Source organism: Hirundo rustica, chromosome 6 (assembly GCF_015227805.2).
Source record: "Hirundo rustica isolate bHirRus1 chromosome 6, bHirRus1.pri.v3, whole genome shotgun sequence".
NCBI lineage: Eukaryota > Metazoa > Chordata > Aves > Passeriformes > Hirundinidae > Hirundo > Hirundo rustica.
Window position 1 is genome coordinate 20,649,919 of NC_053455.1, and position 21,264 is coordinate 20,671,182.

Below are 21,264 nucleotides of genomic sequence, written 5' to 3' on the forward strand. Positions count from 1 at the left end.
TGCCATTGAATCATAAAGGTAATAAAGCATGGGCTTTAAAGCACCTAACATGCATGTTATTGCAGAGCATTATAAAAGTTTAAAGTTCCAGGTGAAAAATGTAATAGTGCCAGTTTTAGGTCAAAACCTTAGTTCAAAAATAGTAAAATATGTATGTCTATGATCAAAATGAAAGGGAATATATGATGCTGTGATATATATGGCAGGCAGGTGAAGTCCCAGGTGACTGGAAAGGGGGAAGCATTGTACCATACAGTCACCTCAGGACACCATCTTTTAAAAGGATAGAAAGGAGGATTGTGGGAACTACTGACCTGTCAGCCTCATCTCTTCCTGGGAAGATCATGGAACAAAATGTTTTAGAAGCTACACTAAGGCACATGAAAGACAGGGAGGGTATTTGGGACAGCAAGCACAGCTTCACCAAGGGCAAGTCCTGTCTGACCAACCCAGGGGCCTTCTCTGAATGGAGTCACTGTATCAGGGGACAAGGGAAGGGCTACAGATGTCACTTATCTGGCCTTCTGTAAAGTGTTCGACACAGTGCCCCATCCTTCTCTAAACTGGAGAGAGATGGATTTGATGGGTGAGATAGATAAGAAATTGGCTGAATGGTCACATTCAGAGCATTGTGGTCAGTGGCTCAGTGTCCAGATGGAGTCCTAATGTACAGCAATGATGAGTGGTGTCCTGCAGGGATCTCTGTTGGTACTAGTGTTTAGTTATATAATGTATCATTCATGACTTGATAATAATTCTTAAGCAGTTGGTAACAGAAACCTTTCAGTGAAAACAGCAATAAAAAATCTAGGTGGTTGTTAGTAGAACGATCATTAAAATCAAATATTTTGACAGCAGTGCTTAACATTGGACTTATTTTTCAGTGTGCATAGCATTATTTAAGTGATCTGTCCAAAAGTTTTTTGTCAAGTGGAGAGAAGGAAAGTGTATTCTGGCTGCTAATAAGAAAAAATAAGTGGATTCTGTGTTTTTCTATGAAAAGGCAAATCCTACAGTTAGCATCTTTTTATTTTTACTGATTGTTGAACCTAAACAGAGGATTTAAAAAATTCACTTCCATATTTCATTTACAGTTCCATGACTTCCCCCTAAATCTACATATATTTTTTAAGAGCAGAAGGTTTGAAGGAGATGAGTTTTCTAAGATATTAGAAAGCCAAGATATTAGGGTAGGCAATTTTTTTACAGCTATACAAAATGATAACACATAAGATTCTCTTTGAGGGACTGTGAATGAAAATAGAAAATCATCTGTGTCTCTAGGAAGATCTGATGAGAACATGTCATCCTGCAGGTGATTTGGTTACTTTTTGTCTGATTTGGATTTCAATTTTAGGTCATACGTTTATTCCAAATTAAGGTAAACTTAACATACTTTTTATCTTTTCCCCCGCCCCCTGTTTTTTTCAAAGTATTTTGATGTTAGAGTAGTGTTTAGGGAAATCCAACAGAAGAAGCTGGGTTTTTTTTAACCTATTATTATTAATATTATTTTTTAGGCTGCTAAGATTTTGTGTCTAGCAATCAGCTGTCTTTACTGTTACAGTAATAATTGACCTTATCTATGCCTCAGCTGTGTCCAACCTTTGTAACTGTTTTTGGGAATGAATATACATATCCTGTCCAAAGATAGTTAAAGCTCCAAAAAATAAAGGTCACTTGAGAGAGACATGAGGAGTGAAGGGAAACTTAATATATTTGTAGGCTCCAAAGCCTTAAACTTAAAAGAGGATGCATTTATGAGTTACTTCCAGGAAATCAAAGGTACAGAGTCCTGTGTTTAGAGGATTAACTTCTGCATAGATTGTAAAAAGAAGTGACTTTCGATTTTTGTTGTTCTTTCCTCTCTTACCTCCTCTGTATGGTACTTTCTGCCTCACTTTTGTCTGGTTTTCTGTAGTGTGGCGCTGGATTGAAAAATTATTAAGTAGCTAAGGATTTTTTGTGATAGTAGGGGAGGTACCATAAAAATATTGTATGATGCAGTAGAACTGGAGAAGAATGAGATAACAATGTTAAGAAGGATCTTACTGTTTCAGTACTGAGATTCTGATGCTTGAACTTTTAATTTGGTTTCTGCTAGAACATCCTAAATTATTCCCAACCAATGCCTCTATGACATCTTATTTGGTATTTAAAAGGATAGATACACTAGGAATAAGAATTCAAGTGGTTTACTTGTAGTGGTCCCCATTTGGCTATGTGGCCCTAATTTTAATACATACCCTCATTTGCTTTAAAAACATGGTTATTTTCATAGAATGATGCCATACAAAATTTCCTACTGCCTGACAGTATGTAAATATTTGAATTATTAATATTTAAAGTTATATAGAGATATATATTTATACATACAAAACTGCGTATATATGTATATTTCCTTTTAAATAGTTTTCTATACATTTTCCAATTGTGCCATCCATTTTTTTCCTGAAGATTATTAAATGTTGAAATTGGGTTCAATAAAAGATCAATTAAATTATAGTCATATCCACCTAGTCTGTACTGGTAAATTAATAAGTATTAACTTGCTCTTCTGTGTCTCAAGAGTAATATAAGTGAAGGATTTTTTTCTTGGATTGTCTCCATCTGCATAGATATTATAATGCAATTACCTTTAGGAGGAACTGAAAAGTTGATTTTTATAAGCATATTCACAGAAAATGTTTTGTGCATTGCAGGCTGGTCTTTGTGTTCTTAAGTCTTTGTAGACTGTGGATGCCAAACTTTTTTCACAAATTGTCCTTTGGAAGAGTTTTTGTAATCTGTTTAGTGTCTAAATTAGTGTCTAGATTTAGTGTCTAAATTAATTCATAGAACTTCTCTCCCTGCCCTTCTGCCTCATAGAAGTTATGTTTATAGTGTAATTAGGAAATAAAATTTTTGCTTTTCCTCAGAAATTTACATTGCAAGTTTATTTTTGTGTTTAACTGCATCCCACACTTCATCCAATATGAAACTGGTTTTGAGTAATGTGTGTGTTAATGTGCTTCTTTGTTATATTTTTTTAAACTTTCTAGATATTATAGAGCATTTCTCAAATCTTTCATTTTCAGTCAGCTATTTTTTTTCACTGGAAACAAATATACATTATTTACTCACTCTTTTGGGGCTTTCTAGATCCTTATATGTTTTCTTCATTTTTCTCTGCCAAGTTTCATGAGTAGCATTAATTGCACAAAATTATAGCACTAAACCCATACAATTCTAGAACTTAAAAATACTAAATCTTTGTTGTTTCCTTTCAGATATAAATTTAGTATTGGTTCCTGAAATTAAATGTTTTAGGCTTTCTGATTCCAAATATTTTAGTAATGGAAAAGCTGCATAAATACTAGGCTTCTCAGGATGATGTAAGCTGATGAGTGTAGCAGAGCTGAAATGAAGAATCTGAGACTTCTGTTTTCTGCTTTTAAACCACTGTATGGTTCTACAACTCTGTGATGAATGTTGTCCATGTTCATATAAGTAATGGCATTGGTAGAACGTAATTTAATTATTTACAGTTATCATTTGGCAATAGTGGTCCACTGATTTAAAACTTCAGAGTTTGGGTGTGTTTTGAAATAACCCATACAGTGACTTTGTAATCTGTTTTCCCTTTACCATCAGATGGAACTTTTAAAAGAGAAAAACATAGTCAAAACTCAGTGTCGACAACTGGAAAAAATAAAAGTTGAGTATGATAAATTGACAGAAGAATTAACCCAAAATGAGGAAGAAAATATAAAACTAAAACGGAAATGTGAGTTTGTAAAACAAGAACTGGAGAAAAAGGTAAAATGAACTGATTTTAAGCATGATTTGTTTCTCTGCTGATAAATACCTAAAATAAATTATGGATTATAGAAGTAGATTGTAAACCTAAAAAACCCCAGCATGTATGTATTAAAGAATATACCCAGTCATGCCATAGTACACAGTTTCTATATGAATGAAGACAAAAATACTTTGGCTGGATTATGAACTGTATTCCTGCAAAGACTTCTAATATTATTTAGGACTAGAAGTATAAATCCTGTTGCTTGCCTGATCTCTAATATAAGTAACTAACAAATATTTAATCAACCACTTCTAGTTTTCTTCATATTTTTCTTCAAAATGCAGTGGAGCTATGAATAATTTAGAGGTAATTTGAAGTAGATATGCAATGTAAACATAGTAAAAGAAAATCTAACTAATGTTGGGGTAGAGGGTTTTTTTGAGGGGGGGGGCGCGTTCTTTTATAGTACAGAGATAGAAAAATGTTAAACCTAGCATTTCTTTGCTTTGCTTAACTCTCAGGAAGTGGTTTAAAAGCTCAGCTGGTCAGACTAGTAAAAAGTACTTGAAATGAAAAATCAAAAATGTATTTTTTCTACCTTGGCATTTTAGTTCCATAATATCTATTATTAAGAAAATAATTACCTAATATTGGGAACATGCTCTCTTTACACCAAAATCCTGTGGTCTCGACTTTTGAAGATAAAGGCAGATGGGGACATCTGTTAGATCGCATTAATGGTTAACTTAAGAGACTATTTGCTATTTTGCTTTTGTGGATTGTCAAAAGGGATGTTAAGATGGGGGAAATATTACCTCTTGAGGAATTCCACACTAGCATACAGTTGTGGCAATGCAGCAGAAGCTTATTGTGTTACAGAGTACTTCCTTTTCTTTTCTTTTCCATGCTTTTTATACTTTTAATATTATGTTCTTAATGCAAATACTAATTCAAAGAGGCATAGGTATTATAGCTAGCTTAGATTTATTTATTTATTTATTTATTTTTAATGAATGGTGAAAGAGCAGAGCATAATGGGAAATTATTGGTTTCTTTCTTTTCCTTCTGTGTACTTCTGAGTCATTAGTGTCTCCTGTAGGCTCTGGATGTAGAAGGAAAAGGAATGTTGGCAAATTCAGAAAATCAAGCAAATCAGAAATAAAAAAAATAAAGTTATGTATTCTGTTTTAGTTGTGGTCTTTGGAAATGAACTTTGACATGTGATGGACTGCTTTGAGTGAATAGTAAGATAACAGAATACTGCTACTGGAAATATATAGAGTGCAATCTTATTACTTTCAGAACACTAATCTAGGTCAAAACTGCTATTTTAACTCTCATCTTTATAGTAGAGAAATACTGGAACCTATCCATCTCAAAAAAATCTTAGGATTTCTTCAGTTTGAAATAATTACTGTCTCAAGTATTTTTGTATTAAGTAAGTAAAAAAAATCAGACTTCTTATCAAGTATGAGTGTTTCACATTTGTAGGCCACCTATATTAAAAACACTTATTTTGCTAGTAGAAGTAACACCTATACATAAATATGTATACAACCTCCTGAAAGGAGGTGGCAAGGTGGATGTTGGTCTTGTCTCCCAATTATCAAGGACAAGAGCAAATAGCCTTAAGCTGTGTGAGAGGAGATTTAGATTGGATTTTAGGAAAAATTTATTCGTTCATTGGAACAGGCTATCTAGGGAAGTGGTTGAGTCACCACTCCTGGAGGCGCTCAAAAGACATGTACATGTGGTGTTCAGGGATATGGTTTGGTGGTGGACTTGGCAGTACAGGGTTTTTAGTTGGACTCTATGATAACTTGAGTTCTTTTCCAGCATCAATGATTCTATGATTCCATATATATCCCATTCATGGAACCTGGGTGTTGGACATTACCTAACTCCACATTGGTGTGTCATAAGAGCAGTGCATGAAGATTTCCAACAAATAGACTTCAAACAGTTGCACCTTGTTACTGTGCAGGCCCACAATTAATAAATTTTTGAAATCCTTGCTTTTCTCACCATTCTTAGTGCAACTTGCACACTTTGAAGTTTGCCTGTTAAAGTGTTTGCCTTTTGCTGCATTATATCCTCCAGATCTCAGCAGCAGACTGTCACTAGAGGACACAAAAGATACTCACAGATCTGACTCTACAAAGATGAAGGCTGAAGAACTTTTTATTATTTACAAAGACTTTGCTTATATAGGTTCTGAATAATCACCAGGGCTTGGACAACAAGGTTATCACCTCTCCATTCCCACTGGCCAGGCTAGAAGTCAATCAATTGACTCTCATCAGAAAAGAATGTGGAAAACATGATTGTTTACAGTATAGTCCGTGAGAATTCAGCTACAGAGCTGTAAACATCTCACAAAAGCTCTCATAATATAACAACAGCAGACAGGTGTGTTTCACTTCACTTATTCTCACAAGATAGGTTTTTCTGTATTATTTATGATGCATAATTCAGTATTTTGTGTAATCTAGCAGCAGTTTTGTTTGGTTTTATGGCGGCTCTATCATAGATATAAAAGAAGAGAATCTGAATTTTGAAAACATATGTAACATATTTAGTCAAGTTTCTGACATTAGATGATAGCATAAAATACTTTCCTCACTCTCCTATGAGATACTCTTTGAGTAGTTTTCCTTTGAGGAAAACAGACTGCCTATAAAATTTTCCTTCTGGGACCTCTTTTCTGATGATAGAGATAAGATGCCTAGAACAGATTCAGGGCAAAAGATAATAATGGGAGTATTTACTCTGGGCTCTTTTTCTGCTCATGAGGAGATTTGTAATAGAACATCTATTTTTGACTCTGAAAATAGGCTTTATGATTGTTGAGTTTGGATTTGGTAGCAGTTTCTTCATAACTGATTTACAGGATAATAAGGAGAATCAAGGGAGGAACTTACAAAGTACTATTAGAAGGTACTATTTTTCCATGGCAAGGAATTGAGGTTAGCATGACTGAATATGGTCTGATTATAAGATTGAAAGATACATGGCTAATGGCATATGTTATATTATTAATGCAATTATTTATCTTTGCTTTGTTTTTCCTTTTTCACTCCAGGAAAAACAGATCAGCAATGAAGAAGATCACTTGAGAAAGATGAGTGAGGCCAGACTGCAGTTTAAAGATCAGCTGCGTCACTTAGAAATGGAGCAGCAATCCATTCTTTCCATGATAGGAAGTGAAATTGATGCTGCTTGTGAGATCTTTTCTCGTGACTCTGTGGAGAAATTCAAAGTAATTCTAAGTTTTAAGTATGCTGCAGGTTTTATTCTTTTCTTATGAAAGCGTGTAGTGGAACTCATACGGATTGTTGTCACTGTTGCATAGATAGTCATTCTAATAGAATTATGGATATTTAGCTGGTAAGAGGGACATTGCTAGGTATCTGAATGGGATACTATGAAGAACTATCCATGCATTAATTCGTACCGCTTTCATGCTTTCATTTGCCTTACCCTTTTTTTTTTTTTTTTTTTAATTAGTCCTCCTTTTGCTTATGTGAAAGGACCTTTTATTAGCCAAAATTTTGAGGTAGGTTTTCTTAGGCCATGTTCTAAGAAATTGCGAAGTCCTTAGGAAAGACCTAAAATGCTTTTAAAATTGGGAGAAAATGAAATAAATGCTGTGTTAAAAAATCACTTGAATGCTTTGATTTTCATGTATAGAACTGAATACTGAACATGAAAAGAGTTTTTAACCTCCTCTTTTGAGGAGCATCTCCTTGTATCCAGAAAATTCAGACTCTAATTTTCAGGAAACTGGTAACTTGCTGTAACTTTTTTTTTTTTGCTCTTTTACTACTTCTCCTGCAATCCCTGTCCCCCTGTTGCTTTTCTTTTGAGCATTCTCATTTGCTCCTCAGGTACAGAAATCACTCTTCCTTCCTTCACATGATTCTACAGTGACTAATCCTCTTAAATCAACATTGTACTTAAAGAGAATGGACTGTCTGACTCAGCTTGTTACCACACTTAACAAGTGCTTGACCTAGTGGCTTTTTAGCCTTAGTTGCAACCCAGAGTACACTCAGATTACATCTTTTTTATGTCTCGCTATTTAAACAGAGAATACCTTGTAGTTCCTGGTCATTTGACTGGGCTGGGCTGCTTTTGAAATGGATTCTTTTCATGATTGACACCATTTCTCCTCTTACATAGGGAGTTGGGGCGTTGCAGCACAAAACTGGTTGAGAATTCTAAGAAAAATGTATTTGACAAACAGTCTTTCACCTTCATATCCTTTCAGATTGGTCTCTTTTTTTTTTAAAAAAAAAAATTTTTGTAATCTGCTGTAGTTGCCAGATTTTGATCATTGAGCCGTGCCTTCTGGGACATTCTCCTCACTTTGTGCAGAGTTTTTGGTTTCTGGATAGTTTTGCAGATCCCTGTTTTTACAATTGTTGTTTTTTTCATTGCTGGCAAGCTTAAACCAGTTCTGAATGTGAATTTTTGACTACACAGCTAATATGAAAAAAAGTTAGCTTTGTGGTCCTGGTATGAATTTTTTTTAAAGGAAAGAAGCTTCATTTATAATATTGTTCCTCTGCCCAGTACTTCAGGTATTGCCAAGGTTTCTAAAAAGTTTCACCCATTACTTCAAGTAAAATGCTGCTGCAACTTGGGTAAGCAGGAGGAATTTGATGGATAAATATTTGTATTGAGAGGAGTCAAGCACTAGGCTTAATCTTCCTTGATAAAAAATGTATTTCTTTGATGAATTTCCAGTAAGCAGAAAATATTTTCTTCCTTCTATGTCTAATTCCCATTTTATGTCTGTTATGTCTTTGTCACCTGCTTTTTCATAGGCAATATCCCTTACACCAACAGTACGGAATGATCCTCATCGCTGGTTAGCAGAAACAAAGGTAAAAGTCAAACCTCCTGAGATTTTACTGAGTAAGGTAATATTCAACATTTGATGGTGAGTGGGAGGTGTCCCTGCAAGTGGCATGGGGTTGAAACTAAGATGATCCTTAAGGTCATTTTTAGCCCTAACAATTGGGTGGAGGGGTGAGTCTGTAAATGGATGGATCTGATTTAGTTGAAAGTCCATTTAAAATGGCACTTCAAAGATAAAAGGAAAAATACAAAAGCATTCCTTTGGCAATTATTCTGATATTTCCAGACTGTTATTTCAACTGATAGAATAATTTTCCAAATGTTTATATCAACAAGAAATAGCCATCTCTATAGCAAAATCAATAGCAATGCTGTTTTCACAAAAAAGAAGACATTGAAGTAAGAGCAATGATAGCCTTTAGATCTGGTTCAAATTTTTTCAGACAAGTAAAGCATGAGAGTATAGTCAGCAGGTTAAGTTTCTGTTACAGCATTATCACGAGGCTAGAAATGATGTTAAATAAGGTTAGTATTTATTCAGTCTAAAATAAATTAAATTGGATTATTGGAAAATTAACAGTTTTTCTTTCCCTGTTGAAGCTTTCAAATCCTATAATGTGGGGGCACACGTGCTTGAGAACATCTTCAAGTTGATGGCTGTAACTCAAACCATGCCTTTCATTTTGCAGCTTTCCTTCAGCTCCCTCAGCGCACACACATCACTTTTCTTACCCAGTATCTTCTAAAAGAAGTAAATTTCTCGTGATCAAAATAGATCACAAACTGTGGAAGACAACTGGTGTTTTTGCTTCACGTAGAAAAGTCAAAGGCACAGGAGAATTGACTTAAGGAAAAAAAAAAATCGTAACTGTTTGCCTTTAAGAGGAAGTTATTCATGGTGTGTGGTCAGTGTAAGAATTGTAGACCAAGAAAGACTTCCACTGTAGATAATGGAGATAAGATTGAAATCAAAGGAGAAGTGTAATGGAGGAAAGATTTTCTTCATTTGAAAAAGTGACACTGACATATTATTAAAAAGAACTTTTAAAGAGCAACTAATAATGCTTTGCATACATTTCTCACCCAAGTTTGTTTAGCTGCTAGAGGGATGTTTAGAATGAGTGATTGCTTAAAATACCATTTTTATTTTCTTTTGTTTTTAAATAGGTTGTGTGAAAGTATTCCATTTGATCACTTCTAGATTTACTATATTGATCACAACCTTATCAATGAGATCTTTTTCCCCTCTGAGTGCACCTTAAATATTGACTTTTGCTGACTAGAAAAGGTTGATGTCACTTTTTTAGAAATGAGAAATACTTTAAATTCTGTCAACATAAAATAGAGAGAAAAAGGTGTTCTGAAAGAAAGGCCTGTGTCTTGGTGTCTGTGTGTGCACTAATTCATTGTGAATTTCCATGTCTACCCTACCAAATATGTCCTTCTGATTTAAAAGAAATAAAATAATACAAAAGAAAATCACTTTTCATATATAATTATCAACCAAAATATGTCTTTTGGATCTCTTGAAAATCAATATATGTTCTCTTAATATATCTGAATTCCCTCTTATTATTATTCAGCCAGCTACAAATGAGTAATCTGTGACTCCAAAGATAATTTGGTCAGTGAAGATTTATGTCCTCTTATTTTTATTAGAATTCTTTACTTTTTATTGTACTTTTTTTTGATGTAGACTAAGCTTCAGTGGCTGTGTGAGGAGGTAAAGGAAAGAGAAAGTAAGGAAAAAAAGCTGCGATGCTACTTGCTGCAAAGCCGAGAACAGCTCAAGCACTTTACACAGATAAAGGAGACTGAACATCAGTCTCTCTTTAAACAGATAAAAAGCCAAGAAAAACTTTTGGAAGAAGTTCACAGAGAAAAAAGAGGTATGCTACTGATTCCATTTTTGTTAATAAAAGGGAGAAACAATTAAAAATTCCATTTATTATAATTTCTATGGCACATTCATTTTATCAACTAGTTATTTCAAACTGCAACGGGCTAGTGATAACCAAGAAAAAATAATGTTTTGTTTGTGGTTTTTTGTTTTCCCTTGCTGACAAAAAAGGCAAATGCAATCAGCCGTGTTTCAAACCAGTACAGTGGCTGAATAGCACATGAGTTTACATCATGCACAGTGGATATAGAAATTATTTCCCAGCTGTACCATCTGGGACATTGCACGACCTGGGCAAAAAGGGATTATACAAGAGTCTGAGGCAGGCTGAGTTAGGCTGCTGTTTGCATAGCTTGCTGTGTCATGGTACGATCTTTCATTTGTATTCTGTTCTCTCAGTTTGGAAGGAAAGGTGTCACCTTTTAGGTTTTCTTCAGAAATCTTGTTCGGGCCTTTATTCAGGACTCCATACTGATATAACTGGACAGAATAAGTATTCTCTTTCATTATTTTATTCATTGTCAATTTGTCCTGATTGATGTAGATTCAGATAAGAGTAAACTTTAGGAAAGTGTAGTTATAGCTTCTCGTAACTGACTTATTGAAAATGTTTCGTGAATTGTAGCAAAAACAAAACTGCCTGGTTTGGCAAGAACAAAGTTAACTCTCTTCTTAGTAGCTGAAACATGCTGTGTTTTGAATTTGATATGATAGTAATCATATCAAATGATACAATGCTGATGATTTACTTGTTGTTCCCTTAGTTGAGGTTCTTTCAGTTTTCCATGCTCTGATAGTGAGAAGGTGCACAAATAGCTGCATGGGAGCATGGCGCTGCCAGGGGAACTGGCAGAGGGATATTCCATATATTAAAACATCATTCCCAGTGTACAAACACAGGAGATCTGTCTGGGAGGAGCCAATCACAGCTGGAGAGAGGACTGGACTTTGCTTGGTGGTGAGCAATGATATTGTACATCACTTGGGGGTTTTTTTGGTTTTATTTCTTTTTTTGACATTTGCATGTTATGACAGTGCATGTGACAGTGTATGCAAGAATAATGGATTTACAGTCTCCATGTAAATTTAATTGGTTTGTTTTACAGTCATGTCAACTTAGATTTTTCTTTCTAATTTGAAAACAATGACCTTCCTTATACCAAATCAGTTATGTTTTAGAAGTTGTAGAAGATAGACAAATAATAGAATGTATATCTGTTAATGTGAGTTTTGAGTACTGTCATTCACCAAGGGATACATTTAAATGTTTAAAAGGGTTTCTTTATTTTAAAAAAGGGTGCAAGACAAAATCTGACTGTTTTTATATCTTGAACAAATACTTCTACATACGGAATGAAAAGCCCAGCCTTGATTATGATACAGGTAATACAATGTAAATAGTTTAATGGAAAAATGACTTGAACATGAAAATTGGAAAACCTACTTTCCCAGAGGGAAAAAAGAAAACACAGCTAAAAGCATAGAAAAGGTGTTCAACCAAAAGGAGAAAGCAATTCATCAAAATGAAAAAAACCCCTATAAATTCAGGATACAGAATGCTGGTTGGCTTTTCTTACTTAAACTTAAAAAATGGAAGTACTTACACAATGCTAAGGCACCCAGTAATGAAATGATGGGCAGATCTCAGGTGTAGTAATAAAGGAAATGAAGGCAGAACGTATTTAATTGAAAAAAAAGCCCTTCACTTTTTAAATTTTTTTTTTAAACACCAAAGTATCCTTTACAGTATTGCTAAATAAAATGGATATTCAGTCAAATTTGATCACGTGGGTGAAAATATTTTCTGCTGGAATGATGCAGATTTTGCATGGATCATTTTATCAGATTCTGTGAATAACCATGAATATCCATGGATGTGGTTGACTGTCCCCACTGACAGAAACCACTTGTCTGAGTACCTGATATAGTCTGAAAATACTCCAATAATTTAAGTTGAAATAAATCAAAACTTATGAAAATGAGACAGAAAAATTGTATACTCAAGAAATTAATTAGTTAATTTCCTTTCTGTGGATCTGAAAATATAGTTTACTCATGGGGTTTTTGGGAGAAGGAATAGAGATTTATGGTGGACGTATGAAAAGTAGGTGGTATAAATATTTAAATTGCTTTGTTGGTGGGCATGTTTAAGGAAGTTTTATTAGCTTAAATAGGTCTACTAAAACTTTTAGCTATGTATTTTTTTGTCTTTTCCCTTCACCAAAGCATTTGTAAATACCTAGGATATTGTAGGCTTTTGAAACCTCCTTATGAATATCTGTAAAAATGTTAACATTATCGCAGTAGTACCTGGCATGGTATCAACTAGCTGTCCATGTGGTATAATCCTGACCAAAACAAGTAAGCTAACATAAAAATTCATGAATGAGAAAATAGAGAATGAAGCAAAATACAGTTGTGAGGCACAGAGTTTCAGGACTGTCTACAGAGTAGCAGAAGTTTCATACTTACCTGGTAATGCTACAAGATCAGCTACATTTGTCTTCCATTCTTGATAAGAGTATTGTAGTGGAGAATTTAGAAATTCAGAAGTCTAGCAATATTTATAAATATAGAAGAACTGAAGAGGATGTGAGTTCTGATTTCAGGTTTGCAGATTGGTACTTTGGACACAGTTCACTACTTAACAAGGTCTTTATCTAGCATGCTACACAATGGGATATTTCAGTAAGCAACAACTTGGATTCCATTTTTCCTCTTAGAGTGATTTTGGTCTTACAATCAAATTTATTTCACTAGCATTGAACTAGGTATTCAATATGTTAACAAAATGGACAAAGATCTGAGGAAATAAAATACGTAAGTTCCAGTTTCTAAACTAAGGATTTAATTTGCATTCTGGAATCACTGAGTATGCCATGGTGTTCATAAGATAATTCAAAAATCAGTTTAGGTAACATGAATTCTTTTTTTTTTTTTAAACGCCTTTGTCAGCAATTGTACCCAAGATCTGGCACAAATTTATTTCATTTATTGCATTTCTGTATGATCTAGCTAGACTGTGTGAAATCAGTGAAAGTCTATATTTGATCCTGGGTGGACGCATTGGTTTTATAAACTCAGATTTGCTTTAATTGTCTTTCCAAGAAAATCTTGGAATATATTGACATGTATATATGCTAGACATAATTTGTTATATAGTGGTGGACATGAAGTCTGCACAGTTCTTTTGTTTCAGGATAAAATACTGGTACATCAGAGAAAAAACGGATAGTCAACAAATAAATGTTTAGCAAAATAAGACCTGACATATTTGTCCAGGCCATATCTGATCCTTTTTATAATGGAACAATGTTAGTATGGCTATAGTGATGTAGGAAGAGGAGGTGCATTGTTCCTATTTACAGACTGATTTAATTTATCTCAAAATATTTTGCCAATACTGTTTTACACAAAGTGCCGGCTGATGCCGGATATTTTCTGTACCCAGTTCCCAGTGTCTACTCAGATAATGCTCTATAATCACATTTGAATATCCTTATATTGCTATATATACACTTATACTGCTAAGTAAAGCCTAAGAAGGTAACAGTTGTACTGAGCTGTGATACACTAATGTTAGATGTTTTTGTCACAACCACAAAACTATACTGGTCAAATGTGTGGTGTTTTTCTTTATGTAATAAGTTTATCACTCATGCATTTATCATTGTGCTTTGTCTTAGATTTGAGGATACAAAAATCAAATTTTGAAAGGCTTACATTTTAGCTGGTTTTAGTGATGGTGTCAGCTCTATGAATCATACAGTTATCTCTAGTTTCATCACTTTAAACAAGTAAAATTTACAAGGATTTTGGTAAGTAATTTGTGAGGCAAGACATCAGTTTATTTTAATTTCTTTTTCTTCTGTTAGATTCAGTCAGGAGTATCTGTTATTCAGCTGCTGTGGATAATGTAAACTCAAAAGAGCTAGTTATATTAAAGTAGATTAAAAATGTAGGTAAAACTTTGGTTTGACAAAACCTAATCTTTCAAATTATATTCCTGGTTTTTTCTATTTTAAAGTCAGTAAGTCCAATTTTTGTTTGAGCCAAGAACACTAAAGCAGAAAGAGTAAAAATTTAAAGTAAGAAACAGTGTAGTACATTGCGTGTAAATATACTGACACTGAGCAATCTCTGTTATTAAACTGAGGAAAGGTAGGAGATTGGGAACCAGTGAAAATCAGAATAGTGTAAAATCTTCCTATTATGACCAAAAATGTTTTATTTAACAGTAAAGTGCATATGCTGTTTAGAAGACAACTTTAAGCCTGATTCTGTCTTTCAGCTTTGTTTCTTTCTTTTTTATTAAATTTGTTTTTCTCATATATTGCATGATACTGCCCTTATATGAACAAGAGTCCTTTCTGTGGCAACAATAAACATCACAAGTATTTTCAGGTCATCTTTTATTGATCAGTGAATGGGAGCATCAACTAGAGAGAACACTCTTTGAAGCATACATGCAGGAAGGAATCTGAAGGATTTCAGAGAAACTCTTCATAGTTCTTGGTTTTCATAGTGAGCTTCAAAATGCATAGAGATGAAATATAATTACTATTAAAATAATTTATTTCTTCTGAATAGTGTTCTTGCCCTTTAAATAATGCTTGGTTTTTTTAATGTGATGGGGGAAGGAGGAGGGAGGACTTCTAAGTTATTTTAAACTTTGCCAAAATGAACCTGCGTTCAGAGTCTTAGAAGAATGGAAATAAACCCAAATGATTTAGAAATCTTGCCCTGTGGAATTTTTTAAATCAGAAAACTGGAAATATCCGACCGGACGTGCATTGCTGTAATTATTTAGTATTTTTCCAGAGCCATTTTCATTTGACATTATCTTTTTATGCACTCATAAAAATATGGCTGCCATTGTAAAAAAGAGAAGGTAAGATATGGGATCAAACTATAGCTAAGATGTTTTTAAGACTTCCTTTGATTTCTTTTTTCTTTCTGAATCAAATACTGTAGATGATTACCTGAAACTTATGTACAATTTTTGGTTTGGAAAGCATGATTAGTCCTTTAAATTACTGAATTTGTACTGCTCATTAACAGTAAGAGACTAAATTTATTAGTTTTATTTCTTGGTTTACCTGCATATACTGGAAACTAAATCAAAATGAACAAAGATAACCTGGGGGATGGGGATTCAGTGTATATTAAATAATTAAAATGTATTATTTTTTTTCTTTCTTTTGTGAGTTATGACTTTTTTCTTTAAACCAAGCTAAAATAGCTGATGTACTATGAACTAGTCAGTTTTTTGATTTTTTTTTTTACAGCTGTTGAAATGATGGCATTTGACTCTTTATAAGCACAATAACAGCTTAGCAGTGATTTAACACTGTATAATGAAAAGAATCTTGTAATCAACTGTACAGCTTTATCAGAATTCCTTGAATTAGTATGAAAGGTGCTGTCATGCTTTCAGGTTATGTACTATGTTTCTATACCAAACTGATATCACCATTTTAGAACTATGAAACTTAAAAACCCCAACCAAAAAATCCCTGCCCCAAGCAACACAGGCACTTCCACACTTGTCTTGAATTCAATATTTTTCTGAGAAGTATATAACAGAAACATGCTATCTGTCATTTATTCTGCTTTAGGTAACAATGATATCCTAAAGAAAGTCTTTAATACCTGAGAAGATGTCAGTTTATTTAAATAATATGCTGTTTTATAAGAAATAAAACTGAACCAAGGGCTCTATGTTCCTCTCCTGTTGTGCCTATTCCCTTGGTCAAAGCCATCACAGTCTAAAATACAGATTAATCATGTTGGAAACTTGAACAGAAATGGAAAAAATGCTGTAAAAAATTTAGTGAAGTTTTTGAAATTAAGAGAGTATTTAAAATCCTCCATCTTGCTATATCACAGATCCAATATCTTTCAAAATTAGAGCTTCTTGTAATGGTTTTGTCTTTGGTTTTAGATTTTTCAGGCTGTAATAGGATATGTTTTTCAGTGTAATTCATTGCTATGTTAATAGCTTTTATATCCTTTCAGCTGACATGCTATTTAAAAATCCTTTTTTTTCCTAAAGTGAGTCCTAATGATATTATGTATTTGGAGAATTGAAGTTTAAGTCCTTTGTCAGTACCAAAAATTCCTCACTTTAAGAAGAGCTTCAGTCATAAGGAAAACCAATTCTTAATGTTGACTGTATACAACAAAATAATTTTATTTGCAGAGTATACATTTTAAGTGAATTCTTGAAAAAAAAGGAAATCTAGCTGGTTTTGGATTTATCTATATAAAGATTAAATTAAATAAGTGGTATTTAATCTGTTAGCACATTTTTCCTTCTAGTGGGTTAAATATGACAAATTCCTAGGTTGAGTATTTACTCTGATCAGCATGTTCAAGGTAACAACTGTCTGTATCTAACATCTTTTTATTCCTTCTTGGTTTTGGTTTAAGAAAATGGGAACTGTGATAGGTACTTTTAAATGCTTTACATATTTTGAAGTTAAAGGGGAAAATCCTTAAAAATGTTTTAGAGCCAAGCAAGACAAGCAAATTAACTATAGAGTTCATACAGTATGAGTGATTAGAACAATAAGCTACTAATTGTTTTTACTAAATAACAAGTTCTTCTATGCAGTTTTTTAAAAAATCACAAGTAATAATGGGCATGTATATCTGAATCTTCTTTAGAATAGGCAGAGAGAGCCACAGTATTTTTCTTGTTTGCATCTATTATGTCTCTAGGAAAAGGTCAAAACATAGTCAAGGTCATTATTTGGATACTTCTACCTATTTTAATGGACTTGAATTGCAGGTTATTAAGCTCTGTTAGTAAACTTTGTTGCTGTAAAGTTTTTTTCGGTGGTCTTTTTTTTTTTTTTTTTTTTTTTTTTTTTTTCCTTAAACAGATATAGTATCTGAGTCAAAGAGAATGTGCTTACTCCTGGTAATATATTAAAAAAAAGAAAAAGAAAAGAGAGAGAATGGAGGGTAAAACTTGGTCTCCTGTTCCTCAGTTGGATTTCTTAATTCTACATCACCTCTCTACTCTGAGAATTTTTAAAATACACTTGTTCATATTGCAGTACTTATTTTCAAGTTTTTGAGCAGTACCTTTGTGCAACATTATATATTACTAGTATGTAAATCTCTGTTTAGTGGAAAACTTCTAAGCATAAAATTTATCACTTATTTTTTGTTTCACAGTTCTAACACTTAGATTTTGTTGTGGATATTTTGTTTGTTTGTTTTGGTATACCTGGTGAATTGAGATGCCTACCAATAGAGAAAGAAACGAAGTGCCAACCCAAGAAAACAGATTCATTGAAATATATATGTATGTATTTTGTGCATATATAAATACTACATCAATATTGTACGTACTTCAGCTGTCAGGACAAAACTTTTTCTTCCTGGTTTTAATTATATGTGGTGACTCAGCTTTGGAACATTACTTTCTTGATTAGAACTGAAAATCTAGGAGCAGCATTTTCTGAAAATAAGGCTTGAATGTTGTCTGTATGGAAAATTGCTTCTACTTGCCAAATCAAATGATCAGACAATATACCATTTCTTGCAAGACACTATATAAAATTAAGAAAACCTAGTGAAATAATTCTATTCTAATGCAATGTGCTTAAAATCCATGGAGCACATTTTTATTAAGGAAGAGCTGAAAGGACAGAATTAAGTTAGGGTGCTATTGAATATAATATAATGATCTTATAGCTATTTGGCAAGCCACAGTTTCCCAATCAAGTTCTTAATGTCTATTACAAACCAGTTTATTTTTTAGCAGAAGTATATTTAAATTGATAGAGAACTGAATTTTTCAGATGCCTTGCTTTTGTCAAGCCATGAGACGTGTCATGCAACTTGGGAGAAAGTTTGTTTTGCATGGCTTTGTGTCATCCTTGTGTCTGGGGAAGAAGGGGCTTTCTTTTCCAAGCTGTTCAGAATGTTGAGCTGATGTTTCTCAAGTGTATTAAAAGGATTATAAGTATGTTGGGCTATGTTTTATTAAAGTGGCTTCTTAAGTAAGAGTGGAACATGAATATTATATATACATGCTTATTCTTATTCTCGTAAAAGCTGGAGAAATATTAATACTTCATTCTTGGTCAATGAGACATCTACACAGACTGGTTTAATGAGTTTGTACCATGGACTATTCATGTATTACAGTGAAACAGAGAAAATAGCAAAGAGTACTGAACTTTAAGGTTGGAATGTTTCTAAGTTGTTACAAAAACATTTCAAATTTGGAAATACAAAATACTCTATCCTTTCCGATATATGTATCTTATATACAATATGTATGTAGTATAACATCTTCAGGCTGGCTTCTGATTTTGTAGGAAGATTGTGTTGTGAAGGGAATAAAAACTGAAAGCTTTCTAAGGTTTCTTTTTTGACAGTTTCAAAAATTATTGTATTTTAAAATCTAATTATTTACAGGACACTACAACTCCTATTATGATCTGATCTTAAAACACTTCAGTGTGTGACTTCTAAAATAACTTGATTAAAGTAAGTATTTTGTAGTCTTGCTGTATGCAACAGATTTTGCTCATTATCTGGAAGGAATTTTGATTTCCAAAGAATTATTTACAATAAAGACAGTGTTATTACTAATAAATTATGAAAATTTCCATACTTACTGTAAATGAGAATCAATGGTATGATTATGTGGGCCACTCAGCTGCATGATTACACGTTTTTCATGCGTTGATCTGTTGTTACTATAAGAATGGCAACATAAAATGCTTTTATTTCTCAAAAATTAGAGTTTCATATTTCCTGAAGTGGTTATGTACAAATATAGCGTAACTCAATTTGAGCATTCTATCTGTTGCTACTAATAAGATTTTGTAATTAATTTATTTTTGTTCACTGGGAATTTGGTTGATGATGATTCACTAATTTGTAATAATCTAACTTGAGTAGTAGTGTAACATTATTGGACAGATCCAGGAACCACACTGCATCAGATTAGGAAGAAATGTCAGTACTCATGGGGTTAATTCACTAGGATAGATGCCAGCTGTAATCAGGGCATTTTTATATAACTGTATAAGCTCTGTGAATGGGTGTGGTCATCAGAAGCTGGGTAGTTTCTTTCTCCGTCTGAATCACCAATATGTAAAATATTTTATGACGCCAGGTCAAGAAAAAATAGTATCAGGTGTCTTGTACCTTAAAATTTGTTGCATGTATTCTGTTCTCATCTGATGTGCACCCTGACGTATAGTGTGCAAGTTGCATGTGTACTCTGGTTCCAAGTTACACATCCAACATTATTCTTTTTCCTGAGCAGTGCTTTTAATCTGTGTCCCATAAGAGATGATTCTTTTTTTTTATTAAAATTGCTCTAAAGACTTTGTTTGCACTGCCTTAGTAGGGAAACAAGATCCAAGAGGAAGAGTTTATTCCAGAAAAAGTTGTATTTCAGCTCAAGTATAATGGTTTGCTAGTGTGAAAAATACACATCGAGACTGTGGAAGGACAGACATTTACAATAAACCAAGATTTTATTAAATGAGAAAATATATTACTGATCATGCTAGTGCTTTGGGACAATTGAACTTTGAGGATCAAGTGTGTAGAGGAGGGTGTGTTGCATTGGGACATTCTATTATGCATATAGTAGTGTAGATCTGGAAAAGGTGCTGTCAGAAAGCTTGATAAAGTAGAGAAACTCAGCTTGATTAATTTTAAATATTACCTTGAAGCTGAAGATTATCTATTATTTGTATTTTATTGTCATTATTAAACCTGTACATTGTCATACAGAAAAAAAGGTCCAATCCTTATTTCAATTAAAAGGCCTCTTGAAATAAATATGCTGGCAACAAATGTTGCAGCAAAGGAAAATTGTACTAGGCAAAGGGGTAAAATTGTAGAAGCCACAGAAAAGCATGCAAACTTCTGGATAAGAAGTAAATTTTGGCTATTTTCTTGTTTTTTGAAGAAAGTTTAGAACCATATTTTCACAGTATAAAATGTATTTTAGAGCTAAGGCTTAAACATTTACTTTTGGTCTCTGGAGCTTTTATTTTTGTAATTATACTTTGTCATACATAATATAAAGACATGAGAGAAATTTAGCCATTTAATAAGATTACTAGAGGATATAAAAACCTTAGATAAGTAGTATGAATTTTCAACATGGTTGTACATTAAGAGAGTAGTTTTCTGTTGTTTTCTCTGTTCTCAAGAGGCATGAGCAGATCACTGCACATTATAACCTATCTCTCATAGCAGTTATACCCTTCTGGGGCATTTCCAGTGAAGCACTGGTACTATTTGCTTGGTACCTCTCCATTCCTAACCTAGGAGAGGATGCCCCAGCTATTGAAAACACTTTCCAAGGTTCTGTTTGCCAACATACACCTTATAACGTATGCTGCAAAAGGCATCATGTAAAAACATATCAAACACTTTTACACTTTAGCAGACTTCAGTGTGTTCCTTGCATTTGCATTGCTGAGATTAAACAGTTATAATGTAAATAGGTAAAGGATTAGGTGTATAGAATACTCAGTGTATTCTCCCGTTTACAGTGGCTTTTTCATGGGATTTTGACAATCATTTTGTCCATTTCTTTGGTTATTATTTGAATGTCTCTACTTGTAGAAATGATGTAGTATTGGGAGAATGGGATAAGCAATTCTATAATAAACATAATTTATTTGCAGCTCTTATCAACCTTGTCATAAGATTTGCAGTGTCTTTTATA

At 33.4% G+C, this 21,264-nt stretch overlaps 1 protein-coding gene across 5 annotated transcripts in view; it reads left to right on the forward strand.

Annotated features, from left to right (window-relative positions):
- The window catches only part of CEP128 (centrosomal protein 128), a 102,385-nt gene that overhangs the window by 39,145 nt on the left and 41,976 nt on the right, over nucleotides 1-21,264 (forward strand). For 3 of the 5 annotated variants that reach the window (XM_040067923.2, XM_040067922.2, XM_040067924.2), the window contains exons 16-19: nucleotides 3,634-3,798; nucleotides 6,867-7,043; nucleotides 8,614-8,673; nucleotides 10,344-10,536. In XM_040067923.2, the coding sequence (XP_039923857.1) occupies nucleotides 3,634-3,798; nucleotides 6,867-7,043; nucleotides 8,614-8,673; nucleotides 10,344-10,536 (595 nt within the window). Of the gene's footprint in view, nucleotides 1-3,633; nucleotides 3,799-6,866; nucleotides 7,044-8,613; nucleotides 8,674-10,343; nucleotides 10,537-11,434; nucleotides 11,532-21,264 lie in introns of those variants that run through there. The other 2 variants (XM_040067925.2, XR_009207993.1) reach the window with 2 other exon arrangements.